Source organism: Nicotiana tabacum, chromosome 11 (assembly GCF_000715075.1).
Source record: "Nicotiana tabacum cultivar K326 chromosome 11, ASM71507v2, whole genome shotgun sequence".
In the NCBI taxonomy this organism is placed as follows: Eukaryota; Viridiplantae; Streptophyta; class Magnoliopsida; order Solanales; family Solanaceae; genus Nicotiana; species Nicotiana tabacum.
This window is the reverse complement of record NC_134090.1, coordinates 181,125,544-181,149,996: the sequence shown is the minus strand read 5'-3', so window position 1 is coordinate 181,149,996 and position 24,453 is coordinate 181,125,544. Positions and strand designations below refer to the sequence as shown.

At 35.8% G+C, this 24,453-nt stretch overlaps 1 protein-coding gene across 1 annotated transcript; it reads left to right on the top strand.

Moving 5' to 3' along the window:
* The first annotated feature begins 18,992 nt into the window (after positions 1 to 18,992).
* LOC107789264 (uncharacterized) lies at positions 18,993 to 21,324 on the top strand. Its single transcript, XM_016611039.2, has 3 exons — positions 18,993 to 19,174; positions 19,412 to 19,487; positions 20,737 to 21,324. Exons 1-3 carry the CDS (start codon positions 19,169 to 19,171, stop codon positions 21,132 to 21,134), a joined length of 480 nt encoding a protein of 159 aa, XP_016466525.1. The 5' UTR covers positions 18,993 to 19,168; the 3' UTR covers positions 21,135 to 21,324.
* Positions 21,325 to 24,453: the final 3,129 nt, after the last annotated feature.

Sequence of the window (24,453 nt, the reverse complement as noted above, 5' to 3'; positions counted from 1 at the left end):
AATCAATTAGGTGACTAAATGTCACACTCACACAATCTCTCTGTGAGGTACGCTCCCACAATCCTCCGCACTAGGTAATGAGTCTGTACATCCATACCACTGGTCACACTAGCTGCAAGGCAAATCAAGAATCCATAACCAAGATGCAAAGTCTCCGACACAAAATACCGATCTCAGATGACGCTGAAGACAATACCAGCTTACTCCAAACATCCAAATCCCTTTCCTGATCATCCGAGCTCGTGACATCTTTGTCAACACCGAACCGCAATCTTGATCCTCACTTTCAAATTTCATATCACTGCACCTAACATTCCAATATGCGATGGCGCCAAAATTTCATCATAACTCTTGAACCACTAATAGGGTAAACACTTCATCACCTAGAAACTTTTTATTTAACTCATTTCAAGAGAACCATAACAACACGCGAATAACTTCTCATAACCGTAAAACATTCAAATCCTTAAATAGTGGTCTAAACCACCATAGCCCTTCCGGGATCCGCCTACACATAACAAGCCATAATTCCTGAATACTTCCAAATAAAATCAATTACAGTGGCCGCAAAGCCTCACACGTATTGTCACAAATCACATGCATAACTTAATCACGCTGAAGGAACTGGTCACTACCACCAATATGCCAATCCAACTATGGCTAACCAATCTAACTTCTTCCAATTCATCCTTGATTGCCTTAGTAATAATAATAACTCTATTCAACACATAACACACTCAATCTGCACTCATCCCGAGTGGCCTTGTATCACGAGATCATGTTGTCTCAAATCTCATGAACCATCCCATACCTTCCTTATGCGCATATTTACATCCTCAACTGATACACCCATTCCGATAATCCCTCTACAAATCCGAAGTCTGTTTCTCTCATTCACCCAAATGCTACACTGCAAGTCAAAAATATCATAGAACATTTCAAGCCTCTTATCATAATCCACTACAAAATTTCGATTCTTAACCATGCCGCGGGCTTGACATCCTTAAGCGCCACATTTAACCTTTGAATTCACTAGGACCATTGTTGAGAGTCACCCACTCTGGCTTGGTCTTGAATTTAATCAACTCTCAGGCTCTGCTGGCACATGAAAACCCATCTCAATGAAGCATTCGACTGAATCACTTCCCTTGTAAATTACCTCTAGACGAAGCATAAATCCTGAATCTCCCCAAAGCTTGAACATGAGTCAATAAGGCCAGCTATAGCACACCTTTGACAATTCCTTTGATTAAATTACCACTTATGTTTTTTTCCCTTAGCTGTAATACTTACCAATACGCCGATAACCCGAAACCTCACGAGTAGATAACCATACAACTCTATCATAGGCAGTGGGACTCTCCAACTTAGCTTAGATCCACCTATTACATAACCCTGGAACCCACCAAGATTCCTTCTTCATTGTCGACATGATCTTGCACAACTAACCCGCTGAATTCCTCGAAATCTTTCTGTAAAACCCCTTATGAATACTCTGAATCATTAACCACATTCACATGTTCGACCTCTTTACCGGATAGCCAGTAGAAATTTTTCACAAAAGCCTTGCCAACCATGCAACCACTGACTTGCTTACTGGAGGTAACCCACCCGTGGAACTTACATGCCAACATTTTCCAACGTCTCTGCACGGGGTACAATACTACGACATCAATAACCCATCCTGAGCCCATGCTCATGTACTAGCTGCACAAGTTCGTTCACTCCTCATGAACATCAACTAAATGTGCGACAATACCTTCCAATCCAAAGTCATATTGTATCCTTCTTCATATCAAGCAACTCCTTTCTGTTGTATCAAATCCCCCACCGTATAATAGTCGATATTTCAAATTAAGCCTGTAGACCCAGTCACTGTCCACCCTGAATCTCAAATCACTCTAGACTTTTTCTCCGGGTATGTAGTCATCCTACCGCAAAACCCATACGCTACTCTGCCACTCTCCCACTTTGGTCAAACTTACTCCTTTAAGTAACTACTTGACTCATGCTTCTCACACTTGGCCTTCTAGAAGTTTAATCATGACAAGACACTTCCTGCGTGTCCTTCCTCACCCTTCGCTGCCCAGTTGTTGCTTTAAATAAAAATCTATCTCTGTAGTACCTGAACCAATAGATTGCCACTAACTTTAAACCCTTCTAAAGATCATCTTTCCCAAGCCGTCAACATTAGAAATACCGATTCGATCCTGAACCACCGCACACCGGAATCACTGATAGCCATTCTCTGATACCATTTCACAATACCCTACCTAAAGGCGAATTGAAGAAGATCATAACACCGAAAAACTTAACACATTCAATCGAGGACGACGACACCACATCACAGATGAAAATTCCACCGCAATTGAAAATACCAAGTCTCGTTATTCCATCAACCCAACCTGAACATATTTAGTACGCCGCCGGAAATAAAATACCGAATATCTAAATCATGCACTGAGTAGACCTCCTTTCAAGTTATTCACTGCCCCGACACATAGGCAAGTATCCTACCATCACATCAATACTGTGTGATAACCATTCATGAGCATCATAGCAACTTGTGCATAGCCTCCAAGATCTCCGAATTCGTACAACTACTGAGATGAAACGACAGAATATCCTTCCACAAGGCGATGACAATAGCCCAAACAACCACACAGGGAGAAATATCTCGCACCACATATGTAGTACCATACCAATACTCACTTCCCGATTTATAACCAGCGCATCACATCCCATAAGATTGAATGGAAAGGAAATGAAGGCATAAACCTCAAGGGATCAAATCGCACGATGAGAAAATCAAGAAGGGAAGTGCTCATAATAGTCCTGTAGCCTCTCGAAGATACATATAGACGTCTCCGTACTAATCCGCAAGATTCTAGTAAACTCGCTCATGACTCGTGAGACCTAAGGGAACCTAGTGCTCTGATACCATGTTGTCACGATTGAAAATCCATTAAGGGTCGTGATGGCGCCGAAAACCGTTGTCAGGCAAGCCAACACCAAATAACTAGTAATTTCTTGTTTTAATATTTTTGAAATCATCTCCTTTAAACATTTAAACAATAAATAATAAACTTCACTGAATAAATAACAATGTCTTTACAAAATTTAACTGTTGAACAATCCCACAATTACCCAGAACCCGGTGTCACAAGTGTATGAGAAATTTCTAGAAAAAACAAGATGTAATACAATAACAGTCCGGAATACAAGTGGACAGAAAGGAAAATACAATACAGTACTCTAAATGAGACTCTACCGGCTGCGGGGCATCTTGAGAGGTGCAACTCACCTAAGTATCCGTATCGAACATGCCGTTGCGCCTGACTTGGCCAATAGTCATACATGTGCATGTGCAATAAAAATGCACAGTAAGTGTAGTATGAGTACAAAAACAACATGTACCCAGTAAGTATCCCATCTAACCTCGAAGAAGTAGTGACGAGAGGTCGACTCCGACACTTACTAGTGGTTCAATAATATCGGATACAGTAAAGGGGGAATAAACATGAAACAGAGTAAATATGTGAAATAAACAAGTATAAAATATGCGATACAATTCCCCTCTTTATAATTTAACTCAAGCTCTCAACTAGCAAGTTTCCTCCGTATCCGGAGCATATATATAGATATAGTGTATTTCATTAAGGAAGTAGTCATAATTCAAATCAGGTAAAAATCCCTCAGATTTCCCTGGCTTCTAGCCAAATATCACGCACGATTCCATGAGGATAGTATATGTATATTTATATATAGGAAATTCCAAGGCGTACGGCTCGATCCAACATAAAAGTAAACTGTGCACTGCCAGAGGGTCGAATGGAGCAAACCATAGATGCATCTATTAACCTGCCGAAGCGATTTACCCGCTCCCATGAGAGTAGTGAAAAGTAATACCTCGCTCGAGAATCATAAGTGCGATGCGGTCAAACATAATTTAAGGGATTTCTCTGATAGCGAATCATACATGCGATGGGGTCAATTATAGATTTCTTAAATTATTATGATATTTATCATTTCTTTTCGAAAATACAAAGTTTAATGAAAACTCTTAAAAAACTCAAATTCCTCAATTCAATTTTCTTTCAACCCAATTATTATGCAACCTTAATCTTGTTTCTTCTCAATCAAACAATAAACATAAATTAACAACATTATCAATCAGGCATGATGTAAGCCTAAAACTATCCGGACATAGGCATAGTTAGTAGCTACGAACAGATTCTCGTCACCTGGGGTGTACGTAGCCCCCTCAAATAGAAGCATATATTTAATTATTTCACCTATGGGGTTAATTCCCTCTTACAAGGTTAGAAAAGAGACTCACCTCGTTCCGAAGCTCCATATCCGGCTTCAAAACCCTTTCGACGACTCAAACCGATTTGCAACACTCCAAAACTAGCCAATAATCATGCAAACCATTAATATACGCTCGAATATTCATTACAATCCAATTTATAATAATTTCTAACCCCGATCAAAACGTCGGTAAAAATCACCCTCGGGCCCATGTGCCTGAATTTCTAAATTTTTCGATGATAAACTTTATCCATACCCTCACGAACTCAAATATATAATTTATTCTCAATTCCATGCCCAAAATCGTGGTCAAAATCCAAGAATACTAATTTCTAGGTTTGTCTCTAAAATCCCAAATTTCTACCAATTTTTATGCTAATATCTATACATAATCAATGTATTTAACTCACGATAGGTGGGGATAGCTTACCTTGTCATTGATGATGAAAAGTCCCACTTGAAGCTCTCCAAAAATCGTCCAAACAAGAGTGAATTGAAGAAAATGGGCCAAACTCCCGTTTTAAAGAAACCTCACTGCCTCCAGCATTTTCGCACCTGCGGCTACACGACCGCTTCTGCGATCCTGCAGGTGCGGACCAAATACCGCTTCTGCGGTCCAGGGCTCTTAGCCCAGTCCCACTTCCGCGCCTTCCCTTATGCAGGTGCGGTCCCGCTTCAGTGGCGAGATGACCGCATCTGCGATCCCAGCTCTCCCTCCCCCACCCACCAAAATCGCACATGCGACCACAGGGCCTCTTCCGCGGCTCCGCACCTACGGCCCACGCCTCGAAGGTGCGGTTACACCAGAAGGCAGCTGCTCAATTCTTCTTCTAACTCCAAATTTGATCCGTTAATCCTCCGAAATCCACCCGAGGCATCCGGGACCCCGTCCAATCACACCAACCGGTCCCATAACATAATGCGAACTTGCTCGAGGCCTCAAATTACATCAAACAACGCTAAAATCATAAATCATACTCCATTTCAAACTTGATGAACTTTAGAAATTTGAACTTTTTCATTAGATGCCGAAACCTAACAAATCACCTCCGATTGACTTTAAATTTTGCACACAAGTCATATTCGACATTATGGATCTATTCCAATTTTTGGAATCGGCATCCGACCCCGATATCAAAAAGTCCACTTCCGATCAAACTTCTCAAAATACCTTCAAATTTCTAACTTTCGCCAAATGACTCTAAAATGACCTACAGTCCTCCAAATTCACTTCCGATCGAGCTCCCCATACCAGAATCACCATACGGAGCTATTCCTAGATTCGGAATCCCAAACGGACATCGATAACACTGTAATGCACTTCACCCCAAATTTATGAAATTCTTTCAAAATGCTATCTTACACAATAGGCACCGAAACGCACTCGGGTCATCCAAAACCCGATCCGGACATCCACCCATGTCCAAAATCATCATATGAACCTGTTAAGACCTTCAAATCCCAATTCCGAGGTCGTTTACTAAAAAATCCAACCTAGTCAATTCTTCCAACTACAAACTTTTGAAATGAGAATTCTCTTTCCAAATCCAATCCGAACTTCCCGAATTTCGATTCCGACCATACATACAAGTGATAGTACCTGAAGTAAAGCTACTCATGGCCTCAATCTGCCGAACGACGCGCTAGAGCTTAAAATGGTCGGTCGGGTCGTTACAGTTATTATATTAAAAATTATATTTTAGTTAAGTATTAATTAAAAGCTAAATAAAAAAGTATAAGTTCTTTAAATTAATGGGTGTTGATCATATTTAGCTAACTCAATAAAGAAAGAAACTATATAAATATTCCTAATCATCTCTATCAATACACTTAACTAATAATTTAACCTAATTAATATAAATCACTATTGCAAAAGTAGAATCTAGAGTACATTTAGATTAATTTACTCTTTCTCGTTTTTGAGTGACTTTTTTTTTCTTCCTGTCCAAGCTTATAAGCATGCATCCAGATTGAATGCCCCGATACATTCGGAAATTGCCTTCTTATGTAAGCAAGAGTGTATGACTGAAATTAAATTTCTTAGGGTTGATGGACTCGAAAGGATATGTATGTTAATATTATTTTAGAAGGAGTCGGAATACGGAATACATGTTAAAAATCAAAATTAAAAAATATTCTTTCATCGGTTTTCGATTGATGTTTAGTTTCTATATATGTCTATAGTTAGTTCTCATTTTATTATAGATAAGTCTGCCTTGATTCAAAATATTAGTGGTTTATAATCTTTATAATACTTTTATAAGAAAACAAAATAATTGTTTAAATAAGAAACTGAACATTTTAGTTTTTTATTTCTATTGTACATTTAAATATTTGGATTTAAAAAATTTAAAACGTTGAGAAAAGATTTTTATTATGTCACCAGGGTGACTTAGATAAATAATTACATATCTATTATTTGCATCCGAGATAATAACCCAACGGTTTAATAAAGCACATTTACTTTTAAATGGCTGATTATACAATTAAAGTTATTTTTCACAAGAAATTTGGCAAAAACATTAAGTATAAATTTCTTACATAAATTTTATGTTACAATTGTCAAAATATTTCATAATATGTTATATAAGGAGTTTGCAACTTATTAGCATAATTTATATATAAGATGAATATCGCTTATTACATAGGAACTCTGATGGTAAACAACCTCTACTTCCAACCAAGAGGTTGTGAGTTCGAGGCACCCCAAGAGCAAGGTGGGGAGTTCTTGGAGGGAAGGATGCCGATGGTCTATTTGGAAACAGCCCCTCGCCAGATCCCACTAATAAAATTATACTGGATTGTTATTGTGGTTGTACGTAGGAAGTCTGAGTTTGAAATTATACTGGGTTGTTATTGTGGTTGTACATAGGAAGTCTGAGTTGCGATTGAAACTTCTCTATGATTATTTGTTGTCGTCCAGTTATTTCTGGAGTTGTAGGAGTTTTTTTTACCTGAGATGGGAGAATGTCCAATTCACAGTCATTTTTTTTTTTTTTGTACATAATGTTTACTTCATAATAAAATATCAATAATTACCAAGAAATAAATCTCAATAACAAATCGTCCGAGAATAATTACACCATTTTCAAAATAATTTTTAATTTTATTATTAATTTATAATAAATAGTATTCCTATTCAAATTAAATTCGCCTATCAAAATATTTATAGTGTCGACATGGATAAATCTTTTAGAAATTCTTAGATACATCTACGATATTTTTTTTTGGATGTTAAGTATATAGAACAACAAATCCTCATTTTTTTTTTCTGGACTTTAAGTTATTGGGCTTTAAAGTAGAAGAAGTATGAATTGGAAATGGAGGGAAATAAAATGGAGGGAAAATGAAAATTTGAAGAAGTGAACTTTTGTCTTGCACTTTGTCCCTCATTGGTGAGGGACAATCACATTTGTGTGCTTATATATAGATTCACTTCTTAAAGCTCTTAAAAGGAGTTGAAGAGAATGAACTCTCGCGCTGTCGTCGCTCGCTCGGCTTCGGCTTCGATCGATAAGATTATTTTTTGGACAAAATTTATTTAATTATTTAATAATTAATTAAATGCCAAATCACGGTTGAAAATACGCCAGAACACTGCTGAAAGTTCAGAGGGCCTCGCTGGCCGCGGTTCTGCCGCGACCGCGGCAGAATCGCGGCAGTCAGATTCAGAGAGCCTCTCTGGCCGCGGTTCTGCCGCGATCGCGGTAGAACCGTGGCAGGCCGCGTATTTCCTGAAAAGGCACCTTTCTAGACACCTCTTCTGATATGCCTATAAATTCTGAGGCAAGGCTGCATCTTCTACACATGAAAAACACTCCAGAGCTTCTTTCTTTCTGAATAAACTGCATCCTATTTCGCAGTCTCTCTCTCTCAAATTCGTAAGTGTGATTTTGCTCCGTTCTTTGAGTTCGTTGATATCCTGCAGTTTGTATTGCCACTGTTGCAGGAAGGTTTATTCCGTTTTATCCTGGGAAGATTTAATCCATTACCTTGGCAACGTTGAGGGGGTTAAAATTCCTTAAGGACACACAAGGAAATTGTGGACTCAGAATAATTTTGATTCTTTATTGTTTTTTCTAGATTTCTTTATTATTCTAAAAAGTTTTGTTTTCTGATTTTTTTTTTTTAACACAGTAACGCTCACAAAACACTTTTTGGCTTTGTAGATATTTTGTGCAGAAGGATATAGAAGAAGAAGAATTAATATGCTCGTAGTTGTAGACATGAACTGAGAGAGGACATTAAAAATAAATAAGAAAATAAAAACGTAACAATAGTGGTTTGGAATTGTCGCATCTTTGTTTTCGCCTAAAATTGATTTGTACATCTTAGTTTGAATAATAAAATTTAATCGATTTTGAAGTCCTAAATATTAGGACCTAATTACTACATAGTTTAAATAAGAAAAAAATTGAGAACTAAAATTTTAGTTGATCTCAAAATCTTAAATATTAAAAAAATTATTAAATAACGGTTTTGTTTAGTGAAAATTAAGCAAAAGCTTATTAACGACAAAAAGGTCTCCTAAGAGAAAAGAGAAATTTTAATAGTCCAAAATATAAATAGAGTTGAACGACAAATTTTCCTAGTTTAGGCAAATTTTTATTAACTACAAATAAACGTCTCCTAAACCTAGGTTGAAAAATGGAGAAATTTAGTACTCCAAAGTATAAATTAAATTAGAAAGAAAAACTTTCCTAGCGTGTAGTGAAAGCTTAGGCGAAACTTTATTAATAATAAATGACTATTCCTAAATTATAGGGGAATTAATTAAATAATCATACTTAAATATTAATAAAATACTTAAATTAATATGTTGTCCAATGCGAACTACATGTTTTAAAGGATAAAAAAAGGCGAACGACGTTTCGCTAAGGCCCTTCGTCTTTTAATATAGTATAGATGGATAGTTGTTATATAGGGATGCTGTTATAGAGAAGTCTGACTGTATCTCTTTTTATCGTTTTGTGCCAAGGATCTATTGGAAACAATTTCTCTATCCCAGAGTAGGGGTAAAGTCTGTGTCATACCACCGTCTCTAAACTTCACTTGTGAAATTATTCTGGGTTGTTGTTATTGTAAGTATTTGTTTCGTATCTTTTTCATATCTTAACATAATAACATTTAATAGTTTGATAAGTTAATTACATTACTCTAGCCTTTCCAAGACATTATATTACTAAACACTAGCCTCGATAGGAACATATATAGACCATAGATATTTCTAACTCTGATATTTTTCAGAAATAACTTTACTTCTATATGTTAAATTGCCTCCTTTAAGATGCTTATTTGTCCCTTTTTTTTTAAATTACTATTACATTATTAGGGTTAGGGAAAAAGAACAAATAATTGAACCTGTACCTATTTTGTTCTCTTTACTTATTATTTTTAACACATTATCAACATTGAGTATTTAATTTCATCGTCACCTTCAACTTAGAGTTTTACTAACCTCTTTAGGTTGATTCATATATTGTTTCAATTGCTTTATCAATCACGAGGAACATTTGAGTCAAATGCAATTCTTACAGTTTACAAAAATATCTAGGCTACAGGTAGGGAAGTTCATGGTTTGGTTTGGATTGGTTTTTTCCTAAAAAAAATTAAACCAAGTAAGTCGGTTTTTCAAATATTGGAACCAAACCAAACCAATTAAGTCGGTTTTTTATCGATTCGGTTTTTGTTGGTTTTTCGGCTTTCTCGATTATTTATCTGTTTATTTCTTAAATATGAGACATACACTACCAAACACATATTCCGGCGACTACATTTTCAATGTAACACTATCAGATCAATTGCTCCTTGAGAAATCTATCATTTACCAAGATATATTGATAATAATTGAATCAAATAATGATGAATAATTTAAGTACTCAATTAAAAAATCGATTATTTTTACATGAAATAAATTCTTGTATTTAGCAAAAGAAAACTACCAATCAAACGAGAATGTAAAATTAAAGAATTAAATTATTATAATAGCAAAGAACTAGACTAAAAATACAAGTGACTAAGATGTACTATAAAATTTTAGAAACTTTATATAAAAGTATACATATATATAGGTGTAATAATAAATTTAAATAGCTACTTTTATAGTCGGTTTGGTTCGGTTTTTTCGGTTATTTTTTTGATTAAAACCAAAACCAAACCAAATTTGATCGGTTTTTAAAATTTAAAACCAAAATCAAACCAAACCTAAAAAGTATCGATTTTTTGGTCGGTTTGATTTGATTTTCGGTTTGGTTCGGTTTTTCGGGTTTTTATGAACACCCTAGCTACAGGCTAACCAAAGTAAGAGTGCAATGTATTTTGGAAGAGTCTCAATAGTAGTGCAATAACAGATTTTACAACACTTGGGATTCACCACATGAGACCTACCTTTTAAATATTTGGGAGTTCCTCTATCTACAAAGAAATTGAGTATCATGCAGTGGTAACCTTTGATAGATAAAATGACATAAAAAAATCACCTCATGGACTGCAAGGAAACTCTTACAGGGAACAAGGCAGCTATAACTAAGGTATGCTTGGGAATTGGCTCACAGGGAAGATAAATTATGGATTAGATGGATCTATGCTTACTCCATCAAAAATCAGCAATTCAGCAATACCTCGACCCCTTAGCAGGCTTGCTGGATGGTTAAGAAGATTTTTGAAGCTCGAGGTTTCCTAGGGAAGATTTCGTATTTCATATTTCATATCTCTTATATATTGTTGTTATTTTTATTACGCATTTTTATGGTACTAATATATCATCTCCTGTTGCTTTTTGAGCCGAGGGTCTCCTGGAAACAGCATCTCTACCCTTCGGGGTAGGGGTAAGGTCTGCGTACATATTACCCTCCCCAGACCCCACTTGTGGGATTATACTGGGTCGTTGTTGTTGTTATTGTTGAGGTTTCCTAGAGAATATGATATTTGCAAAGACACCCGAGAAGAGTCTAATCAGACAAATCGATTTTCATCTTCTTGGTGATTATGCAAGGGTTGAATGGAAAAGCATCATGTTCAACAATGTTGCACAACCAAAAGTAAAATTCACAATGTGGTTACTGATGCATGGAAGACTACTGACAACTGATAGATTAAGCAAATGGGGTATTCATGTGAATACACTGTGTGCCTTGTGTCAAGAGCAAGAAGAAACAAAGGAGCACCTGTTTGTACAATGTAGGTAGGCAAGAGCAGTATGGACTAAAGTATGGCATTGGATACAGCTACAATATGAACCTGCTATAAGAGACTGGAATGAATACAGTCAACGGGTCATCAAGTGTTTAAGAGGAAAATCCCAACAAGCACTGATCTTCAAATTGGTCTATGAAGAGGCTATGCATCACATCTGGATTGAGAGGAACTTGCGAATATTTGAACAAAGGAGTAGACAGTGTGAAAACATTGCGAAGGAGATAGCTTATATTTGTTGTCTTCAGGCACCCCTAGAATCAAATCTTGCCTACAGTCTTATGTCTTCTGATATGATCCAATTGTAGGGTAGGGAGTTTTCAAGTGGAAGTTTTCTTTGTTTGTTTCCTATTTAGATTGCTTAATTTGGTATTAATAAAATTAAGTTAGTTACCAAAAAAGGGAAGTACGTGTTGCGGAAGCCAAATGTATATAGTGTGAATAAGTCACAACTACTATACCAAAAATTATGACAGCCACCAAATAATAAATAAGACAATAAAACAACAATAAAGGGAACACCAGAATTTACGAGGTTCGGCTAATTTTGCCTACTCCTCGGACACAACCAATATTTTATTTCACTCCAAAAATACAAGTGAAATAATACTAAAGAGAGAAGATACAAATGCCTTAAACAGATGAGAAGGCAAATGAGAGGTGTGTTTCAATCCTAAACATTAAGCCTTCTTTTATAGGGGGAAAATCCCCCCAACTTTTGTTTTCCCACCGATGTGGCAAAAGGTGTCTTGCCATCAATAGCAGCAGATGGTAGACGATTAATGAGGTGGCATGCATATGTAATTGCCTCAGCCCAAAATTCTTTGCCCAAGCCAGCATTGGACAACATACACCGTACCTTCTCCAGCAAGGTCCGGTTCATACGTTCTGCCACTCCATTCTGTTGTGGTGTATGTCTAACAGTGAAGTGTCGGACGATGCCATCATTTTCACAGACCTTATTGAAATGATCATTTTTGTATTCACCTCCATTGTCTGTGCGAATACACTTGATCCTCCTGCCTGTTTGATTTTCCACCATCGTCTTCCATTTGAGAAAAATTCCTAGCACTTCATCTTTGTTTTTCATTGTATACACCCACACTCTTCGAGAAAAATCATCAACAAAGGTTACAAAATAGTGCTTCCCACCCAATGAAGGTGTTTTGGAAGGACCCCAAACATCAGAGTGTACATAATCCAAAATGCCTTTAGTATTATGGATCGCTGTACCAAATTTAACCCTTGTCTGTTTCCCTTTGACACAATGCTCACAAAACTCCAAGTTGCAAGCCTTGACTCCTTTTAACAATCCTTGATCTGATAGAGTTTTCAAGGATTTTCCTCCAGCATGTCCCAAGCGCATGTGTCATAGCTTGGTTGCTTCTGCCTCTTTGTCGTCACTGGATGTCACTGTCGCTGTCCCAATAACTGTACTGCCACGATAGCGGTACATATTATTATTCTTCCGATTAGCCTTCATTACCACTAGTACACCGGAGAATACTCTCATCACTCCATTTTCTGCAATGATTTTGAACCCTTTTGATTCTAGGGCTCCCACAGAGATGAGATTCTTCTTCAAATCCGGTACATATCGAACATCTGTTAATGTTCTGATCATTCCATCATGGTTCCTTAATCGTATTGAACCAATGCCATATGAGGTAAGAGGGCTGTTATCCGCTGTGTGGACGACTCCATATTCTCCTTCTTGAAATTCCACGAACCAGTCCCTGTTGGGACACATATGATAGCTACAAGCCGAGTCCATCAACCATATGTCTGATGATGTTGATGACTCTGTTGTAACTAATGAGAAGTCTGAATCATCACAATCAGCTACATTTGAATCCATAATGGCCTTTCCATTGTTATGTTTGGCCTTATTCTTCAACTTCGGACAGTCTTTCTTCCAGTGCCCTTTTTCTCGACAAAAAGCACATTCATCTTTGCTGGGTCTGGATCTTGACTTGGATCTTCCCTTCTTTGTCCTCGTTTGATTTTGAGGACGACCCCTCACAAATAGTGCTTCTCCTTCTCCGTCCTTCTGTTTTTCTCGCTTTCTTTGTTCATAGCTGTACAAAGCCGAACAAACTTCTCTGAGAGAAACTTCGTCATTTCCATGGAGTAGAGTAGTTTCAAGGTGCTCGTACTCATCAGGAAGTGACGCCAACAACATCAAGGCCAAGTCACCATCATCATAAGTTGTATCCATATTTTGCAAATCTGTGACCAACTTATTGAAACTGGTGATATGTTCATTCATCGTGGTACCAGGAACATAGGTGAAGTGAAACAGTCTCTTCTTCATGTACAATTTATTTTGACTATTTTTCTTCAAAAATTTATCCTCCAGTGCTTTCCATAATTTACTTGCAGAAGTTTCCTTTGTGTATGGATATTTCTGCTCTCTAGCAAGGTAGGATCGAATGGTACCGCAAGCAACACGGTTGATAATTCTCCAATCTTCTTCTCCAATAACATCTGGTTTCTTTTCTTCAATGGCCAGATCTAGCCCTTGTTGAAAAAGGACATCTAGAACCTCGCCTTGCCACATCCCAAAATGTCCGGACCCGTCAAAAATTTCTACCGCAAATTTCGCATTTGACACAATTCTTGTCATAAGCGAAGATGCCAATGATGACGTATTGTTGACACTTGATGTAGATTCTTCTTGTTTATTGTCTCCCATATTTGACACAAATATTATTTAATAGCTGACGACACAAATCAAGATTATTTCCTTTCTGATGTAGAAGATCAGACTAAGCTGCAACCACAGAGCATACTCAGACAGAACCTTGACTCAGTTACCAAGATAAATCTTTTTTGATGTGGAAGATCAGACTATGCTGCAACCACAGAGCATACTTAGACAGTACCTTGGCTCTGATACCAATTATTGCGGAAGCCAAATGTATATAGTGTGAATAAGTCACAACTACTATACCAAAAATTATGACAGCCACCAAATAATAAATAAGACAATAAAACAACAATAAAGGGAACACCAGAATTTACGAGGTTCGGCTAATTTTGCCTACTCCTCGGACACAACTAATATTTTATTTCACTCCAAAAATACAAGTGAAATAATACTAAAGAGAGAAGATACAAATGCCTTAAACAGATGAGAAGGCAAATGAGAGGTGTGTTTCAATCCTAAACATTAAGCCTTCTTTTATAGGGGGAAAATCCCCCCAACTTTTGTTTTCCCACCGATGTGGGACAAACATTTTGCCAATTTCAACAGTACGATAGTAAATCTCTTAGTAATTTGGCACATTGTTTTTATACTCATGTTTTATTTGGTTGTCTCTAGATATTTCTTTTTAATCTTGATGAATAAAGATAAGTAAGACTTTGCATACATGTATATGTAGGCATCCAGAAGGCCTATATTTGTTACGAACCAAGCCCATGTTACGTATTACTCGCTTTGGACCTAAGCCTCGATGAATTTGTCTTTTTGGTTATGCCACCTCGAATCTCAAAAACACGCATACCATGTGAACTTGTGTCATGCCTTATAAAGCTTTTCACTTTCCTCTCCCATTCTGATATGGAATTTGCCAAAGGTAGCACGTGCACTCCTTTTTCAGAAGCTTGCTAGCCTAGAAGCCTGACAGTCCTGCTTGACCCGTGCTCATCAGCTCGCCCTTTGTCATGAGCATCACATTCATCCTCCCCCCCTCCTCCCTGGGACTTAACGTCCTCGCTGAGGTTTGTCCCACCACCTTCTCAAAGATATGGGATTCGCCTAAACTATTTTGATTGTTGAGGTTTGCCCCGTCATCGTACTAAGGGAGATTCGCTCTGATACTATATTTGTCACGACTCAAGCTCATGACACGTATTGTCCGCTTTGGGCCTAGGCCCCTATAGATTTGTCTTTTGGGCTATGCCACCTCGAGCCTCAAAAGTACGCGTATCATGTGAACTAATTATATCATATCTTATAAAACTCTTTACTTTCCTCTATCATTCCTATGTGAGATTTGCCTAAGATGACATGTGCAACCTTTTTTTAGAAACTTGTCAGCCTAGAAGCATGGTGGTCTTGCTTTACCCGCCCTCATCAACTCGCCTCCGTCATGAGCATCACATTCACCCCTCCTCCCATGGCTCAGCATCCTCACTGAGATTTGCCCCGCCATCTGAACCAGCTGAATATGATGGAGAGGAATAGGTAATCGAAGTACATGCAAACGAGATTGTTTTGGAGAAGCCATCCATAATACTGTCAATGGCCAACGAATTGGTTAGATATGAGAACATGCAGTTGTTTGACATCTCCAAATTAGATCGCATCTGGACTAGCTAAAATGGATGGTGAAGTTTATATATTAATGGGATGGAATTTGACTTGTACCTTCAGAAAAAGAGTATTACAGTAAAGAACAACTAACACTTATTTTTGGACTAAGAACAAAAAAAGGCATGGGGAAAGGAAGAAAAACCTTAAAGGAAAGTGAATATTCCAAAAACAGAAAGGAGAAGACATCAGAAACCACCAAGCAAATTAAGCTGAGGTCCACAAAGGAATTGATTGCTTCTCTTTTTCTTGTAATTCAAACCACACAAGTCTTATAGATGACGACCCCTTATTAGATAGGACAGATGTACTTTACACGTATAAATATATAAGGGCTAGACCAATATGATGTTGATTCTTGATTTTTTCGATTAAATGACCCTCGAGCAAGTTTCTACCATATATATGAATTAATATATATAAGGGCTAGACCAATATGGGCTAGACTATTTTTCACCCCATATAATTAAATTATTTTTCAAGTAGTATCGACATATATAAATTATGTATATACACACATTTACATATTTTATTCTTAGTGTTACACCACTTGGTTAAAGGTGTGTCACCCACCAGATGCAACATCACAGGGCGGAGCTTGCCCATGAACTTAGTAATTTTATTTCAAACTTTATATTTATCTTTATAAATTCATTAAATATGTATTAATTATTAAGTTAAAATATAACTCTCAATAGCTTAAAAGAATTAGAACTTCAAACCCGTAAACTTAAAATCCTCGCACGGTCTCACGGCACCACATAAAACTAAAGCTAAAGAAGTAGTTTACGTGTATCCTATGCATATAGGCCGGCTATATGTCTGTAGCTCGACAGCCAATGACAGTGTTAGCCGTCAACACACCCTTATCATATAAACTTGAATGTCGAATTATGTGCATGAAAAATGATCGTTTTTACCATTTCTTACCACTTCTTAGTTCTTATGCTACTCAATTATTAGGGTTGACCATTAGTGTAAGTGTTTGTATTCTTTTTTTTTCTCTCTGTATATTGTTTTTTATTACGGGAATCTTAGAATAATAGTAAAGTTATTTTTGTATGATATAAGTTATGGGATCGGATCGTGGAAACAGTCACTAATGTTTGTATCAAGGTAAGTTGACTATGTCACGACTATATTGTTTCTTATTACGGGAACCTTAGAGTAGTATTAAAGTTGTTTTTGTATGATGTAAGTCACGGGATCGAATCGTAGAAGCAGTCACTAATGCATCAAGGTAAGTTGACTATGTCACGTCTTTATTGGGGTCACTTCTTATGCTACTCAATTATTAGGGTTGACCATTAGTGTAAGTGTTTGTATTCTTTTTTTTTCTCTCTGTATATTGTTTCTTATTACGGAAACCTTAGAGTAATAGTAAAGTTGTTTTTGTATGATATAAGTCATGGGATCGGATCGTGAAAGCAGTCACTAATGTTCGTATCAAGTTAGTTGACTATGTCACGTCTTTATTGGGGTCACTTCTTATGCTACTCAATTATTAGGGTTGACCATTAGTGTAAGTGTTTTTTTTTTTTTCTGTATATTGTTTCTTATTACGGGAACCTTAGAGTAGTAGTAAAGTTGTTTTTGTATGATGTAAGTCACGGGATCGGATCGTGGAAGCAGTCACTAATGTTTGCATCAAGGTAAGTTGACTATGTCACGTCTTTATTGGGGTCACTTCTTATGCTACTCAATTATTAGGGTTGACCATTAGTGTAAGTGTTTGTATTCTTTTTTTTTCTCTCTGTATATTGTTTCTTATTACGGAAACCTTAGAGTAATAGTAAAGTTGTTTTTGTATGATATAAGTCATGGGATCGGATCGTGAAAGCAGTCACTAATGTTCGTATCAAGGTAAATTAACTATGTCACGTCTTTATTGGAGTACAGTCCTTCTCCGAATACTACGTGAACGTGGGATGTATTTTTGTGCACCAACTGCCTTTTTATATATCGTTTCTTATTAGATAAGAAGGGATAGATGAAATCCTGCACTGATACAAGTGCTGATATGTACGTTGCTCGACAAAGCTTTGAGACAAGTATATAAGACTTTGAGGTAAAACTATAATAGCTATACGTAGTGAAACAGATCCAAGAAGTCTACATCTTAAACTAAACTCGTGCCCTACTCAATGCCATTTTTAATTATATATACGCCAATGAGATCAAAATGTAGATAACATTGCTCCCTCGAGCATTAATGTTTCCTAGTCTTCTTTTCTCATTATTTTTGGGGTAGGAATGGGATCTTAAGAATTTGAGTGAAGCAATAATAATTAGAGGGAATAATTAAGAATTGGAATAATTTAGGGATTTCAACTCCGACTCTCAAATAAATACTATTCTAAATAAATAAGGTGAAACAAAGAAAGACATGAAATTAAAATTAAATTGGAAATCTCACATGAGGTGTATGAGTTACAACTAAAGGAAAGTGAAGCTTCTTGTATTGGAGGTAATGTGTGTTCATGTTGATGCATAACCTTGATAAGACTTGTTTTCATATGGAAATCAAATAATCACTTACTTGAGGTGACTTAACTATTAAAAATGGACTGTTTTATTAGAAAGAAAAGAATAATAAATGATGGCAACCAAATTGCAAAGAAAAAGGCGGTGAAAGCAGCCACTAATTAATACTTGCATTAGAGTAGACTATTTACGTCACACTTTTTGAATGCGGCCCGGCCCTTTTTCGAATTCTACGTCAGCACAGATACTTTGTGCATCAGACTGCCCTTATCCCTATTGTAGAGGCCGAGGGTAGGGGCGGATTTAGGGAGGCGGAAGGGGTACATCCGAACCCTTTTCGCCGAAAAATTACATTGTATACTTAAGGCAAAATCTGTTTTGTACCTATATATATTATGTTTTGAATTCTCTTAACATAGCCTAAAAGCATAGTTCAATGATCAAGATAATTCGAAAACTTTGTGAGGTTACCGGTTCAATTCTCACTAATCCCAATTTTCTTTCATTTTTTCACTTTATTTATTTTTTGAATTTTTTTGCGAAAATTCTTTCTCCGCCACTGGCCGAGGGTGGGCCCTATTGCAAGCCATGACCATAGCAATCATGAAGAGAAACTTTGCTTGGCTGGAAATAAAACCTCCATAAAAAATATATATATATTAGCCTTCAAAAACACAAGGTCTTTTACTCTCACTCATCACCAGAACCATATATAGTAGGAGTACAATATCTGTCTCTTTCTCATCCCTACAGCTTTTTGCCATTTCTTCCCTATTTCTTGCTCTCTTTCTAGCTTTTTATTCTAATTCCATTCTCTATATTCAGATTCTTTCCTCTTTAATCCAAAAAACCTATTGAACAATGAAGGTATATATGATTCTTCATTCATTTATCCTGTTTCATCACTTTCCTTTTTTACTTTTTCCACTTTAATTTCGGAATATTATTTCAGGAAATTAATATTCAACTTTTGCTTTATTTTGTCTGTCTTTGGATATCTGTATGAGTTGTTATTTGCTTTTTGCTAAGTACTGTTTATCTCTACTTTCTACAGTTTATGATCTTTTTTTTTCTTTTTTTTTTTTTGAAATTTTTTATCTGCAGAAATTTATTCTGAAATTAGATTTGGAAGATGATAGAGAAAAAAGGAAGGCCTTGAAAATTGTGGCTGCTCTTCCAGGTAATATTGGACTACGTACCCTTTTCTACATTTTTTACTTATTAAGATTAATGAGGTCAAATATATTAATGACAGTTAGTTTGTATTAATTTACACTAACAGGAAAAAGAAGGAAAAAAAAAAAAGAGCAAATATTTAATATGTGTACGTTGATACTTGAATGACGCCACGTCAAATGGCTCCTTTATAATTACAAGCTGTCCTTCTCCAAAAGTCAGCAACTCACCCTAAATAAAAGATTCAACTTGCGTATCTAAATAATTTAATAGTCAAAGAATTTAAAAAAAAAAAAAAGTTTGCTTTTGAATAATCTATGAGATTTTTATTTATCTGCTGTTGTGTAAAAATGTGCTACTTAAAGTGGGCGTTTGGACATAAGAATTGTAAAATTCCAAAAAAACAAAAAGTGAAAATGGTATTTGAAATTTAAAGTTATGTTTGGAAATGAATAACATTTTGGGTTGTTTTTGAAGTTTTGTAAGTGATTTGAGTGAAAATTTTAAAAAAACAGCTTTTTGGAGTTTTTTAAATTTTCGAAAAATTTCAAAATGCATCTTCAAGTGAAAATTAAAAATATTATTAACAAACGTTGATTTTAAAAAAAGTGAAAAATTTCTTATGTCCAAACGGGCTCGATCAGCCGCTGAGAAGTTTCAACTGTATAAGTTTTTAACCTAGAAAGGAGGATCGTTAATTCGTTGTAGTCATTCAAATTACATTGAATAATTAATAGGCGTTTGGACAGAAATTACAATTTTTCAACAAAAAAATAGTATTTGAAGTTATGTTTGAACATGCATTTCACTTGAAAAGTTTTGCAGTTTTGTGAGGGAAAACAAATATTTACTTGAAAAAGTGGTTTTCTTTTAAAAAAAAAAAATCCAAAACCAAACAATGTCTTGAAGATGAGTTTTGGAAAAAAAGAATTTCTGTTTTATGGACGAACGGGTCTTTAGATATTTGCATTTTTGTTACCAAAAGTTAAAGGATAAACCTTAAGCTATAATTCTATAATTTTGGGTTTGTGAGTATCATAGCTTAGATGATTGTCACAATATTACCTTGATTTAGGTAGTAATCGTGTCACATCAATAGATATAAATTTGTAGCATGGTCAATATACTCCTACTTAATGAGCAAAAATGAACAATGTGAAGTAGGTTCATCCAAAAGTTCGTCTTGAATATATCATGACATTTCTAAAGTAAACGCGACAAAAAATGAGATTAACTCAGCCGAGATTTTGCAGGAATTGATGAAATTTCAATGGATATGAAAGGTAAAACATTAACCGTTATTGGAACAGTTGATCCAATTATTGTGGTGAGCAAATTGCGCAAATTTTGGGCAACAGAAATAATGTTAGTAGGTCCAAAAGAGGAACCAAAAAAAGAAGAACAAAAAGAGGAAGGCAAGAAAGAGGAAGAAGCAACCAAAGAGGAAGCAAAGAAAGATGAGCCAAACAAGGAAGGAGAAGACAAGAAAGAAGAAACAAAAAAGGAAGGAGAAGAGAAGAAAGCAGAAGCAGTTGTAGGCATGGTAATGCCATATAGACCTTATTATTATTATCATCATCCTATGCACACATATAATTACCAAGTTCATCACAACATAGAAGAGAATCCTAATGCATGTGCTATATGTTAATTTATTTTTTACGAATCAGAGCGATAAAAGGATGAATCTTAGTTAATCGTGTGACAGCCAGGTCATTTCGAAAATATCCTGTCACGTTATGTTATATATTTTAAATTGGTTGGGACACTTTGGGATTTTATATGTATGTGTATGTGTATGTGTATGTATATGTATATGAATATCTATATTTTTGTGCTTCTCTTTAGTTGGTCTTGGTTTATACTATAGGTGTTTATCGGGCGGGCTGGGACGAGCTGGACACAAAAATGGTCAGCCCATTAGGGATACGGGCGGGTTGTTAGCGGGCTGAAGTTAATGGGCTGGTGGCGGGCTGGGGTTTTTCGGGTTCTATAGGGCCCGTACGGGTTCGGGCGGGTCGGGCTTTCATTTTTTTTAATATTATTTTTAACTATCTTATATTTTTCTTTTAACGGTCAGATTTAATTTAAAATACAAAATAAAAAAATTAGGCGGTTTTGCGGGCTGCGGCCCGTTAAGAACCCGTTAAGGGCTTAACGGGTTGTGGCAGGTTCGGGTACCCGTTTGGCGAAAACTTAACGTTACTAGCCCGCCCCCCGTCTAACCCATCCCAACCCGCACACATATGCATAGTAACGGGCTGGACCGGGTTGAACCGGGTTGTTAGCGAGTCAGCCCGGCCCGATTAACACCTCTAGTTTATACTATTAATTTGAACCCAAGACTAGCTTTCATGAATATTAGAGGAGTTTTTGTGAATAAACAATGATCCCATATTTGTCTCTTCAGAATTAAATATTAATATTGTGTAGAGAGAATTCAAAAAGAACTTTGCTGCCATTTTTTTTTTTAATTACTACACATAATTTCAGTGAGATGTTGTGCTTGTCACGAACCTCTATTCTTGCAGTAGAATGCAATTTTGATAGTAATATTATTCCATTTAAGGTGGATTTTATTATAGAGAAGCTATTGTAAGCACGTGATTTTTGCCCTATGAAAAGGAGGTGTGACAGTTATGTAGCAGCTTGTTAATTTATTTATGTTTGTAATCCGATAGAGTAACTTGTGAACCAAACAACTCGTTAATGCATCAATGTGAGAGGATTGCTGGTTGTTCTTTGATGGTAAGCAAACTTCCAACCGAGAGGTTGTGAGTTCGAGTCTCCCCAAGAGCAAGGTGGGAAGTTCTTGGAGGGAAGGATGTCGGGGGTCTATTTTGGAAACAGTCTCTCTACCCTAGGGTAGGGGTAAGATCTGCGTACACACTACCCTCTCCAGACCCCACTAAGTGGGATTATACTGGGTTGTTGTTGTTGTTGTTGTTGTTGTTGTTGTTCTTTGATGTAACAGGTCACTTTGGGTGGTCTACCTTGGAACTAAAACCTAGCCGCAGAAAGAAATTTCATTCATTTATTTTTATGTTTTCAAAATAATAAATTAAGCAAATAAAAAAGGTAAATTTCAACCGAAATGGAAAACCAGACAAATAGTAAAGCATATGGTATCTTGATTTTATTATGCTTTTATTGTTACCACATGCAAATTATTGTGTGATAATTCAAATTCGTACCGCGTAGGGAGAGAAAAATGCTTTCTGTCAGATTTTTTCCATTCTCAGAAATGATCTTACGTTTTTGCGGAGACCTGTGTTTTTGGTAAGTAGTGGTCACTACAAACCCTTTGTGAGGAGGTATCAAATCCGAGACATCTGATTAAAAATTTAAATAATATTTAAATGCAGGCATTATTTATAATATCCTAGAAATTTCCAAAATTGTAATCTGAATCAATAATAATGGAAGCCTTTTTTGGCATAATCACAAACGTGGGCGGCATTTGGCGACAAAGAGAAGCTGTCACCTTTTCCAGTTTCTTATAAGATCAAGAAAGTATGTAAAAAACTATAGTAATTATTTTTAAAATAAAATTTTTGTACACTGAAGATATATTAAGGATTGAAAACGAAGAATCGAAGAAAAAAAAACAATGAGGATTGAACTCACAAGTATTATACGTGTAATATATACTAATAGAATGTATGTCTTGAATCTTGATAGTAAATTGTTGCAATTGAAATCTCCAAATGGATCAAAATTTACTATAAATAATAGTATATAGAGTACCATATAGATTACGAAAATTTACTCTCTATAGGATCCATATAACTGGAACCAAACTCTAATTCTCTAACGGTAAATACTTATCCACACCGGGTGTTTACATCAAACTATATTAACTCATTATGGTTAATTAATTTAATTAGATGAGAATGCACGTAATTTACCATGGTTAAATGTTTGAAGGTCATATGCAAGACACATGTCATATATTTATTGGTTTGGTGTAAACACCCGAAGCGAGTAAGTTTTTACATTCTCTAGGTTAACACTACTGTTTTCCTGTTTATTTCAATTAAAATTCGGAAAAAGGTGCAAATTTAACGCTGAAATATTCAATTTTGTCTTATATTTGTCCTTTATTTATCTTTTACATTTGTCCTTCCTTTAACGCTCCATAGGATGAAATGAATCATGACTAATGATGACAAAATAAAAAACAATAATAATTTTCCATCTATCCACTAAAAATTAATTGGATAATGAATTTTTAAAAATGGATCAAATATGGTTAAGATCCATATTATTCACTTAACCAATGAATAACCAATGTGTTTAACTTTTGCATTGCAAAAATTCAAATTGGGAGTTCCTAAAATTTGGGAGATTAAGGATTCTCCCTGAAGTGATCATATTCCCGAAGCCGAAGATAATATGAATATTCATATTATCTGCTGGCTAACCCATTTTCTAGCCATATTAAATATAAATAGGGTCAAATATATCCGACCCGCCAATTCACTTCACGTTGCTATTAAAAAATGAAGTCACCAATTTTCGTGAATTTGGAAAACTTTATGGGATCAATAATTAGTGACCAAAAGCTTAGCTACTACTTAATCAATTATTTTTTAAAAATATTAGTTTTGGTACGTTATGCAAAGCGAGACAATTTATTGAAATGTTCCAGAGTTAACAATGAGAGATTAAAATTAAGAAAATCGTCCATGCACGTTTTGCTTCTTAATTATTTGACGTGTACGTTTTAGGTTTTGGGTGAGATTTTTATATGGTTGCTCCCTTTTTAAAAATTATTTTAATAAATAATAGTAATCTTTGTTTATTTTAAAATTGACACATTTTTTTAATACTTTTTAGCACTTTCACTTTAGTAACTCATTAACTAAGGGATCCTTCTACATCAATACACTTTTATTACATTTCCTTTTCCCTATCTCTTTCATAATTTTTTCTTCTCTTCCATAAATAACACTTACCCAAATATATTA